The sequence below is a fragment of the Dryobates pubescens genome, chromosome 2 (assembly GCF_014839835.1).
Source record: "Dryobates pubescens isolate bDryPub1 chromosome 2, bDryPub1.pri, whole genome shotgun sequence".
NCBI classification, from domain to species: Eukaryota; Metazoa; Chordata; class Aves; order Piciformes; family Picidae; genus Dryobates; species Dryobates pubescens.
The window spans coordinates 19,596,615-19,608,639 of NC_071613.1; the positions used below are offsets into that span (position 1 = coordinate 19,596,615).

Consider the following 12,025-nt stretch of genomic DNA (forward strand, 5'->3'; position numbering starts at 1 on the left):
GGAGCTCCAGCCCTCTAATCATCCTTGTGGCCCTTCTCTGGACATGTTTTAGCATGTCCATATCTTTCTTGTAACAGGGGCTCCAGAATTGGACACAGTACTCCAAGTGGGGTCTCACCAGAGCGGAGTAGAGGGGGAGAATCACCTCCCTTGACCTGCTGGCTATGCTTCTCTTGATGCACCCCAGGATGTGATTGGCTTTCTGGGCTGCAAGTGCACACTGGTGGCTCACATTGAGCTTCTCATCCACCAGCACCTTTTCTTCAGGGCTGCTTTCAAGCCAGTCGCTGCCCAGTCTGTGTTGGTGCCTGGGATTGCCTTGACCCCCATATGCAGGACCCTGTAGTTGGTCTTGTTGAAGCTCATGAGGTTGGCTTGGGCCCACCTCTCCAGCCTGTCCAGGTCCCTCTGGATGGATCCCTTCCCTCCAGCATGTCAGCCATGCCACACAGCTTGGTGTTGTCGGTGAATGTGCTGAGGGTGCACTCAATGCCACTGTCCATGTCACTGACAAAGACAGTGGGCAGCCCTTTCTGGGATCATTGGCTATTTTATATACTTGCTTCTGGGACTTTCTCATATATTTTTCTTTCCCTACCCTGGTTTTTTATTTGCAGCTGTTACTGTTTCCATCCTGCCATGTCTCCATGGAAACTCAGACACAATTCTGCACTCAGCAGGCTCTATTAAATGGCAGCTGGGGTTAGACAGAGAAGACGGGTCAGATACAAGAACTTGTAAACAGAACATCTTTGCCTTCAAGGTTTTCGGCGGCAAAGTGTCCTTTAGGGCTTGGTTTTCCAATCTACCATATGTCTCTTGATACTGTTTGTGAACATTGTCCTAGCCTTCAAAGGAATTTTAGGAAAGCCTAGCAGTAATTCCTATAGTGTTGAAGTCCAGAGTGCTTGTTTTGACGTGGTGGTGGTGAGAAGGTGCAAAGGAGATGAGAAAAGCAGCTGTCAGATGGAGGAATGTAGTCCTTGGTCTCGTAGAGATTTGGTTTTCTAAGTAAAATACCTGTAGTCAGCAGGGAGTGAGCCCTCATGGTTAACTGCCACAAGCAGAGCATGAAGCTCTTGCTAACACACTTCAAGCCTGCTTTCAATGTAATCAGGTTTGTTCTTCACATTATTCTGTAAGCTCCTTATGATATCACAGAATGTTAGAGGTTGGAAGGGACCTCCAGAGATGATGCATCAAGTCCAACCCCCCTGCCAAAGCAGGATTGCCCAGGGTAGTCTGCACAGGAATGCATCCAGGTGGGTTTTGAAAGTCTCCAGAGAAGGAGACTCCACCACCTCCTTGGGCAGCCTGTTCAGCTCCATCACCCTCACTGTAAAGTTTCTCCTTGTGTTGAGCTGAAACCTTCTATGTTTGAGTTTGTATCTGTTGCTCCTTATCTTACTATTGCACACCACTGAAAGGAGATAGGTCCCCTCCACTTGACACCCACCCCTCAGATAATTATAAGACATTGATCAGATCCCCTCTCAGCCTTCTCCTCTCCAGACTAAACAGTCCCAGATCTCTCAGTCTCTCTTAATAGGGGAGATGCTCAAGCCCCCTGTCATCCTTGTGGCTCTCTGTTACACTCTCTCCAGCAGATCCTTGTCTCTCTTGAACTGGGGAGCCCAGAATTGGACACAGTATTCAAGGTGTGATCTCACCAGGGCAGAGTAGAGAGGTGGAAGAACCTCCCTAGACCTGCTAGACACCCTTTTCTTAGTGCACCCCAGGATACCGTTTGCTTTCTTGGCCACAGGGGCACATTGCTGTCCCATGGAGAAATTGTTGTCCACTAGGACTCCAAGTTCTTTCTCCATGAGCTGCTTTCCATCAGGGCAATCCCTAACCTGTACTGGTGCCTGCTGTTGTTTCTCCCCAGATGCAGGACCCTGCACTTGTCCTTACTCAACTTCATGAGGCTAATTAAATTATTATTTTTATTTTACAAGAGGAATTCTTATAAAAATACGAAATAATTATTTTTCTCCTTCTACAATTGGGTTCTAACAGTGGCTGGTTGACACTTCTGCTCTAATTATTTATATCTTCAACTTTCATGAAACAAATGTGATTGCATATAATAAACTCTTGTGAAACAAGTGTGATATGCAGCTGTTGCATATTTTGGGTGTCTTTCATTCTTTAATTTCTAAGTCATTTGAACAATGGATTTAAATGTTTCTTAATAGATTCTTTTGTCTGCTTGTTACTGCTATTTCTAAGCAGTGATAGTTAGACTGTTCTAACTGATGTGGTTTCTTTTTCCAGTCCGTTCTCTTGGCTCCATTGCACTTAGAAAAGCAGAAGATGTTGACTTCAAGTATCATTTTGATTTCTTCAGCGTCAATTTTAATGAGGAGTTGGTTGCATTGTACGGCGGCAGCCTGCAACGACAGACCAAGTTTGTGCATGAATGCATAAAAGTGATCCTGAAGCTGTACAAGGTGAGTAGTGACATAAGCTGGATAATGTGCTTGCTTTTGAGGTGGAAATCTGGGCTGCCTTTTCTGGTGGAAGACTGAATAAGGGAGGGAAACTTGGTAATAAGGTTCTATGTGTGTGGATAATTGAATGTGATAATAGAGAATCGCTGCTCTTTAATCATAGAATTACAGAATTGTCAGAGTTGGAAGGGACCTCAAGGATCCTGTAGTTCCATAGCCCCTGCCATGGGCAGGGACACCTCACACTAGATAAGGTTGCTCAGAGCCTCATCCAACCTGGCCTTAAAACCTTCCAGGGGCTTCTACCACCTCCCTGGGCAACCTGTTCCAGTGTCTCACCACCCTCATGATGAAGAACTTCTTCATAACATCCAATCTGAACCCACCCACTTCTAGTTTTGCTCTCTTGCCCCTAGTCCTATCACTAACTGACATCCTAAAAAGTCCCACACCAGCTTTCTTGTAGGCCCCCTTCAGATATTGAAAGGCTGCAGTAAGGTTTCCTCATAGCCTCCTCTGGAGAGTGAATAGCCCCAACTCTCTCAGCCTGTCCTCATAGGAGAGGTGCTGCAGCCCTCTGATTGTTCTCATGGCCCTTTTCTGGACACATTCCATCACATCCATGTCTTTCTTGTAATAGGGGCTTCAGAACTAGACACAGTACTCCAGGCGGGGGTCTCACCTGTGGGAACACCAGCGACGAGCGGTGTGAGCAATCTGGCAGTGCAGGCCTAAGAGCCTGACATGGTGGTAGGCCATGCTCAGCATAAGTGCAGAGCCAGCTACCAGTGTACCAAAACAGTGCTGTGCCTGCAGCACTGTAACTAAAACAAGATGCTGGTAGCTAGAAACATAGTAAGTTATCTCAGGACAAGAGGACATGCACCTGCATCAACAAACCTCGTGTGTCATCAGTAGTTGGACCAATAGTCTACAATAGTGTGATGTGTGGTCACTCACAGGGGACCAATGAGGCCATGCCAACAAGGCATACCAAGGTGTTATAAGTTGTAGCCGTTTCCTTGCTACGCACTTCTTTTTCTGCCTGTCCTATCTCCTCTCCTTCCATGCTTTACTGTGCCATGCTTTCACCATAGGCCTGAGCCATAGGCCTGCAATACTGGAGCAATAAAGGATCAATACCCGATCATATTGGTCAGCCGTATTGATTCCAAGAACCTCTGTTGTCACCATATCTGGCTAAACTCACCAGAGTGGAGTAGAGGAGGATTTAGATTTGTAATGCCTGTGACAGTGCCGGAGCTTTGGTTAGGCTCTGCATTGTGTTTCGAAATAAATCCATGCACAGCATATGCTTTTTTGGTAGCAGAGATGTAAACTTCCCCTAGTTTATTACAATATTAATGTAGTGACACCTTACATGAGGTGTTCTTACATAAGGAGAGCTGAAGAGGGAGGTTTTTTCACAAAGCGAGAAGATGAGTGGCTAATGGCTTCAAAGTGGAAGAAGCTTGGCTTAGATGAGAAAAAATTCTTCCCCAAGAAGGTGGTGAGGCACTGGAACAGGTTGCCCAGAGCAGTTGTGGAGGCTCCAACCCTGGAAGTGTTCAAAGCCAAGCTGAATGGGGCCTTGAGTAAGCTGGTCTAGCAGGAGGTGACCCTGCCCATGGCAGAGAAGTTGGAACTAGATGATCGTTAAGATCACTTCCAACCCAAACCAGTCAGTGATTCTACAACCAGTTTTCTCTAGAAGAGGTCTTTGGTACCCTATGTCCCCAAGAGTCTTAGGGATAAAAATAAGCTTATGTTTCTTATGCTTGCTTTTGAGCTAGAAACTTGATGTTGAGCTTCTGTTATCACAACTAAATTTTGGATCCATTTTGTGAACTTGTCAAGTTGATATTAGTCAACATTATCCTTGAGAGGACATAAGTTAATTTTGAGGGGGAAAAAATAAGTGCACCTGGTAATTGCAGTTGAATACCAAATCTACTTTTGTTGTATCTAATTGCTCTTTGCTTAAGGGTCGAGAATTTGCACCGACCAGCGTTGCAATTGTAGGTCATTCCATGGGTGGTCTCGTTGCAAGGGCGCTGCTCACGCTGAAGAATTTTAAGCCTGAGCTTATAAACCTCCTCATTACTCAGGCCACACCTCACACTGCACCTGTAATGGCTTTAGACAAGTATCTTACCGGTAAGTATTGCAGCTGAGCTCATTACATCTGATTATTTATTTTTATTGAGCCTCTCTAGCCTTAATACCTATTAAGGCTTGCAAAATCCACAGCAAAATGTAGATGTTTGTTTGCTGTAATTAAGCTATTCCTTCATTGCTCAGGTGATTGTTTGAGAGCACTGAAAGTAAAGTATAATCTAAAATGGATTGTATGGACTTGAGCTTCTGTTCAGGGCCTGGAGTTCTCCATAATTTCTAGCTTGACCAAGATGCAGAGCATGTTACTGAATTTGGAAGCTCTTCAGCATCAACATATTGTTATTCCTTCTTCTGTGAAATTTGACCTCTATAGTGGCATTATTTACCAAATGCATTGCCTGAATAGTATTTTTGTCATAGATTTGTTAAATACAGTGTTGTGTTGATGCTGTGCCCAGAGCTTGGGGAGTGAGAATATAAGATGTGTAGATATAATGATCTGTTTTGTATATTTACACGAAATACTGCATTTTCTGCTCACCTAAATACCTGTGGTATAAAAGATAAAGTATAGTTATGCTATATTGTGTGTAGAAGATGTACTGTACCCCTCTTGGAAAGCTAGATTGGACTCTGCTGTGCACAGTGATAACTGTTCTGCTACATGTAGATGTTGAGGAGGGAACTGGTGAAGGAAAGGGGATAGATGTTTATTGTTGCTGTTCTCTATGACACCCAAGAGGAATAGATTGTCTTTAGCTACTGAATTTGATTTACTGTGCTTGTATTCATTTTTCCCTTCAACTGATTGCAAGGCAGTGGTTCTTTATTGCTGGCTGTTTCAGTGGCTGTCCTTCAGATAAATCTGTGGCTTACTACCTGAGCCTTGTATGTGCTCAGCTGACATAGAAACTGTATGCGTCTTTCCCAACTCCTACCTCCTTGGGGTTAAAACCATAATGTTCCTTCCTTATATGAATCAAAAGCGATAATCAAAGCTCAAATGCCTCTGGGGAGACTTGAAGAAACTTTAAATGCTTCTGTAGCTTTTTTTTTCTGCTGTATCAAATAGACTCACAGGAAGACTGTGGTTGATTTTAATGTATTTTGTAGATTTTTATACAGCTGTAAACAATCACTGGATTCTAAAGGCCCAAGATTTGAGAAATTTAACTACCCTTTCTGTGGCGGGAGGACTCAGAGATTACCAAGTTCGCTCAGGACTGGCTTTCCTACCAAGATTGAATCAACATGACAGTGCCTTATCTGTTGTGGTAAAAATACACAGTTTTATTTCTTTGGCTTTGCATGGTGCTGGTAGATTTATTAATGTGTTAGATTTATGTTATGTTAATACATGTATCTGTGTCTTACGACAGTCTATATGTGCAGCATAGTGCAACTAAATCTGAAAATACCACATTTGAGAAGACAAAATAGAGTGTGTGGTAATAAAGTCAGAAAGAGTTGATGTATATATGAGTGTCCACTGGAAGAGTGTGTGGTGGGGCTGATTTGAATTATCTGCTGCTTGTACTGTTTCCTCTCACCACCTTCTTGCACTTCTTCAGTTCGACAAATCAGGCTTTATTTTCCTATGTTTTTTCAAGAGATGAGTGTGTTGAAACTACTTCTACATCGCACATATGTCAGACTACTTGTTTGGTTATAAAAAGAGAGCTTTGGCTTTGAGTTTTGTGTTTTGTATTCATTGTTTTTGAAGCAATTTAGTAATAGAGTCTACTGTATCAAGTCCAGTCTTTGGATTTTGCAAGCCTCTATCTCCTTCCAAAATTAATCAAGAGACATCATAAAGTAGTTAGGTTTGGCATTCCATCCCCACCTGCATCAACATGTTCCCTACATGGCAGAAGCTGGAAAATATTCCTCAGCAGAGAGAATATTTGTAATTTCCAGCTTACATTTACTGCCTAAATCAGTTCTTAAGTGTGTTCATTCTGATACCAGCTTGAAATGTTATCTGCAAGAGTTGTCATTCCCATGGTGTTTACTTCCCTGTCCCTCGTACAGAAAGCTGTCTATAAATAGTCTCAGCTCCAGTTCTCCTAGGCTAAGAAGATTAACTCTGCATTCCCTAGTAACTTCTCTTCTGCATCTGCTCTGGTTTCATTTTTCCATTTTGCATGAAATCTCGTGCAGGGGTACCAATTCTTATGGTTTTGGGGTTGGTTGTGTTTTTGGTTTGTGGGGTTTGGAGTTTGGGGGTTGTTGGAATTGGAGTTTTATCCCCAACTAATGCTAATGGTTCCTAGCTCACTTGAATCAAGTTGTACGACTAGGTGATGAGCCCTATTTATGGGAGGCATTTTTGATGTTATTAATCCCTAAAATGCAATACAAGCAGTGCACTTACAGAAATCAATATCTCAGGTTGTTCAGTTCTTCTTGGTGTTCTGAACCTTCTTTTTGTTGAAGATGTCCTTGATATTTCAGCAGTATCTTTTATTTATCACTACTTAAAATAGTAAGATTAGTCAGAGAAGCACTCCTTGAAAAAAAATTCAGTTTTTGCCATTTCACCAGGAGTCTCTGGTATCTGAGATTTTCATAGAATCATAAAATGGTCTGGGTTGGAAGGAACCTCCAAAGGTCATCTAATTCAACCCCCTCTACAGTAAGCAGGGGCATCCTCAGCTAAATAGGCTGCCCAGAGCCTTGTCAAGCCTCACCTTGAATATCTCCAGGGATGGAGATACTTTGTCTGAAGAAGTCATTGTACTGTACCCTACTCCCTGAAATTCTAAAGATAAATGCTGTTCTTTTTAAATATTTACACAGATTTGTTTAAATACAGAGGAGAAAGGCTTGCTTAGAGTTTGGAAATGTTGAATACTGACAAAGTGTTTCCTTCCCAACCAGAGCTCCGCTGTGCCTAGAGCTTGGGCCTCAACAGACCATCTCTCCATAGTGTGGTAAGCTAATGGAGCAAAGCTTTATCAACTGATTGTACATCCCTCTGTTCTCTTGTTACCACGTTACACTAACCTCAGCATAATATTAGCATAATGTATCTTCTGGCTACTTTTATTCCTCTGGTTACTTGCTTTCTAGATTTAATTTTATTTTTACTGTCTTGTAGGTGCAAAGAGTTGATCCTGGCCACCGTTAGAGCTTTTTTTGATCTCATAGATGAAAACACAAGGCAGGTTTGTATATGTCATCTCCTGTAGATTTCCCCATCACCCTTTTATTTCATCCCAGAGTGCTTAATCAGGACAAATACGACCCTGTTATACAGGAAAATCTTTTTTGATTGCTCTAAATCATGTTGAGAAATTTGCTCCTTTGTACCAGCCACTGAAAATTTCCATGGCTTTGTGTTATTCACGTGACATGTCAGAAATAATCAGGTGGTGACTTCATTATTGTTCTATTACCTTCACACTTTAGAGCTGGGGTGTAGAATGAACTTTTCTTCCATAATGCATCAGGTGTAGTTGACTATGCAACAAGATAAACAGGTTTCACTAGTTGTGTAGCTTTGAATGTGACCTCTCATTGGACATTTGAGTCACTTTCTCTGGGTGAAAAGCTCTGATAGTTTAAGTCAGCCAGAATACTTCCTGATCTGCCCCATATGTTGCCATCATAGTGGCCAGCAGGTATTTGTGGTGTTCTTCTGAAAGCAATACTGACCAAAATAGAATGCAAGTGAAATACATGCTTACCTCCAGCTGCTATTATTTATTGCTTCTCCAAATAATATCCTGCATCTCACTTCTTGAAAACTGTTGGAGAAATTCCCCCACTGTACTCTGGTCTCTTTCTGAACTGTTCTGCAGTGATAGATATGAATTGCAATTACATTCCAAGGGATTGGAAATACTTAACAGCAGAGTCCCGGTCACAGTGGAGGAAGGCTTCCAGGTGTCCATTTTGAGGCTAGTTTCTTAGATGTACTCACTTCAGCATGTGATTTAGGGAGCTATAAAGGGGGTGCAGTTGCTCTGGATTTGTTGGGCAGTGGGCTGGAGAGTTCAGCTTTTCAGAAATCAGTTGTAATGGTCGCAGTTTTGAAGAGCTGAATAGACAAAATTTAGTCCTGAAATTTTGATTTGGAAAGGAAACCAAACCACAATCCAACACCAAAGTGAATCCAGTGTAGCACTACAACTGTTTTGGGTGCTTGAAACACTAACCCTAGATGTAGTAAAGTGGATTGTTGAACTCGAACTAGTCAATATGAACATGAGAATTTTTCCTGAGCTGCAGCATGTATGTGTTGTTTCAGGAAGACCGAATGTGTGTTGATAAAGCAAGTTCAGTAGAACAGTCTCATTGTGTTAAGAGTAGGCAAAGGTTTAAAACTAGAAGTTTTAGCTGTGCTTTGTAACATGTAGATTTTTCTCTGTTGCAGTGGTTGGCTATGACACTTTATTCAGATTATGGAATTTAGAATAGAATCAGTGTGCCACATCTTCTAACAACCTCTCCTTCCTCTCATACTCAACTCACAGAATGGTTTGGAACCTTAAAGAACATTTAGTTTCAATGCCCTGCCATGGACAGGGACAATTCCATGCTTGTGGCTCCATCCAGCCTGGCTTTGAACACTTCCAGGCCTGGAGCTGATCATGTGATGATTGTAAGTCATGCCAGCTGCTAAGATCAAATTTGACAGTGTGCTCTTTCTTCAGATAACTGAGGATCCAAAGAAGAGGATGTCTGTTTTGAATCACCATTTTGTGAGACATCCTGCAAAGATATTTGAGGAAAACCCTGAGGCTTTCACAGAACTCACAGGTTTGCAGCAGTTTTTCTTGGAACAGGATTCAGCAATACTCCTTGGCTAATAGTTGATCTTCTCACTAACATGGGCAACAGCAAAATGCCATTTTTACATGGCTCAGATTCTGGGGGATGAGCAGGAGTAAAATTTACACCAAAGTGTCCAGCAGACGATCTCAGAAATTTGGAATAGCTGAGTGACAAAGGTACAGTCTTATCTAAGCTTGCAAGAAAGGCAGGATAGGTGTTGTAAAGCCACTGTGGTAGTTTTGTGCTGCTCATGGCACTCCTTGAATACTCAGGTCTGCTTCATCGCTGACTTCTATTTATTTTTTTTTTTTGGTAAAGCAAACTACACATTGGTGGTTTGCTCATCACTGCTAAGAGTGCATAGCTTATGGTGAGAAATGTTGACTGCATGAAGTCCTGGGAGCTAAACTGCACTTTTGGAGGGTACTCCTGTATTTACTGAAGTGTGCTGAACCTTTTTGTGAAAACCATGGTCAGGAATTTCCTTAATGTAAGCTCTTGCCACAAGACTAAGGTGGCTTGCACTTTAGTGTCCAGAAGGCATTTAGGGGTCAACAGATACTGAAGTGAGTGTGGTTAGCTCCTGGGGCACAGGACACAAGAAAGAAGCCTGAGTGATCTGAGTGTTTTCATCCTGAAGAGAATACTGAGGGGTTCCTCCTGCAGTCTTCATCTACCCAGTGAAATATTGGAGAGAAAGTGAAGCCAGATCACAGAATTGTCAGGGTTGGAAAGGACCTCAAGGACCATCTAGTTCCAACCCCCCTGCCATAGGCAGGGACATGTCACACTAGATGAGGTTGCTCAAATCCACATCCAGCCTGGCCTTAAAAACATCCAGGGCTGGGGCTTCTACCACCTCCTGGGCAACTTGTTCCAGTGTCTCACCACCCTTATGGTGAAGAACTTCCTGACATCTATTCTACCCTCCTCTAGCTTGGATCCAATCCCCCTAGTCCTGTCACTACCTGACACCCTCAGAAGTCCCTCACCAGCTTTCTTGTAGGCTCCCTTCAGATACTGGAAGGCCACAAGAAGGTCTCCTTGGATCCTTCTCTTCTCCAAACTGAACAACTCCCAACTCTCTCAGCCTGTCCTCATAGGAGAGGTGCTCCAGCCCTCTGATCATCCACATGGCCCTTCTCTGGACTACTTTCTCCAGAGTGCACAGTGATAACCATTGGTAAAGTCCAGTTACAGCCAAAGAAATTCAGTTAGATATTAGGAAAAAATATTTCACCAGGAAGGGGGTCAGAGGCTGGAACAGGTGCCCAGAGACATTGGGGAACTGATTTGTGGGCTTTTTGTTTCCTTGCTTTTTTGGGGGGTCAGCTTTTAGCAGTAAGGAGGAATATGTTTCAATCAAATGTTGTATTTGCGTCTTCCTATTTCTGGTGCCCTTTTGACAGCTGCATTTCTGTGGTGAACCTGTTATTCTAGTTACACAGAAGAAAAATACTAACCTTTGTGCATGAAGATTTGCATTGCCCATGCCTCTCATCTCTTCATTGTTGTGTGTGATTCCTTTTCTCCAGATGTCTTTTAAATGGATAACCTTTTCCTGTACCTGTTACTCAGTTCAGTGGGGACTTGCTGCTTGGCATTTTTTTTGTCTCTTACCTTGAGAGCTTTGTTTCAGGACCCATAGGGGTTTTTTACAGTTAATAAGTCCTAATTGGGTCTGAGGGTTTTGCTGTTCCCTCTGTAACTGGTGATCACTGTTGCATGTGTTTCTGAGCACTACCAATCTCAGGTGTTGGTTAAAGCTTACACATTTTAATGCCATTGATAGATGAGAGATAAGACCTTGGCAGTGAGCAAAAGCGAAGATTCTGGAGATAAGGGTATTAGTGTCTAAAAAATATTTTTCATTTTAGGAACTTTCACGTGGATTACAGTCAGAGGCTCAAAATGGACTTACTCAGTTTACAATGTGAGTAACAGGAGTTTTTTTCCCCTCTGTTTTTTTAGGTTTGGTTGTTTTATTTTACTGATGAGCACTCTTTTCTCTTGTGTTTTGGGTTTTTTTTTCAAGGATTCTGATGGAAAATATTTCACCTATCCCCTTGCAAGCCACAGAAAATCATACAGTCACATTTACTGTGAAAACAGCATGCTGGTGAGAAAAACACTTTCAGTGGTTGGAGCCTGTGTAGAAACTTGTAATATATGTATTTTTTAATTTATTTAGATTTGGTGCAGTTTTAAGACAGTTTAATGAGCAGTTGTTGAAATGACTGACACACATTTATATTCACAACCCAATACATTATGGGACATGTTGCTCCTGTGTTAGCACCACACTTAGTGTTCAAAATCTGAAACCTTCAGTGCCACCTGAACCTCAGATGTTCTTACTTTAGATTCTCTTATGGCTAGCCTCGGTTGACTTTCTCCTTTATTTTAGCGCAGTTCTCTATTGATGGTTTTGAATGAAGCAATTATTTTCAGTGCTGCCAGGATCCAGCCATACTTGTAGTTTGGGGAAGCTGTTTATAGGTTTGCTTTGCCATAATAAAATTTAAGTGAGCTATAGAGATCTCCTGCTAAGCGGTGGAAGTGAATGGAAGCCAGATGAGAAAACAGCAACTTCTCAGTTGACTCCTCTGTTGAGAGGAGAAGTGATAATGTGTGATTCTTACATTTTTAACTCAAGACACATTAAATCATTTCAA

At 42.3% G+C, this 12,025-nt stretch overlaps 1 protein-coding gene across 1 annotated transcript in view; it reads left to right on the forward strand.

The window, feature by feature from the left end:
• Positions 1–12,025, forward strand: part of PGAP1 (post-GPI attachment to proteins inositol deacylase 1) — a 38,049-nt gene that overhangs the window by 6,929 nt on the left and 19,095 nt on the right. The window contains exons 3-10 of the mRNA XM_054171607.1: positions 2,278–2,453; positions 4,439–4,610; positions 5,685–5,845; positions 7,452–7,504; positions 7,672–7,738; positions 9,230–9,335; positions 11,228–11,283; positions 11,386–11,469. Coding sequence (XP_054027582.1) covers positions 2,278–2,453; positions 4,439–4,610; positions 5,685–5,845; positions 7,452–7,504; positions 7,672–7,738; positions 9,230–9,335; positions 11,228–11,283; positions 11,386–11,469 — 875 coding nt within the window. The remainder of the gene's footprint in view (positions 1–2,277; positions 2,454–4,438; positions 4,611–5,684; positions 5,846–7,451; positions 7,505–7,671; positions 7,739–9,229; positions 9,336–11,227; positions 11,284–11,385; positions 11,470–12,025) is intronic.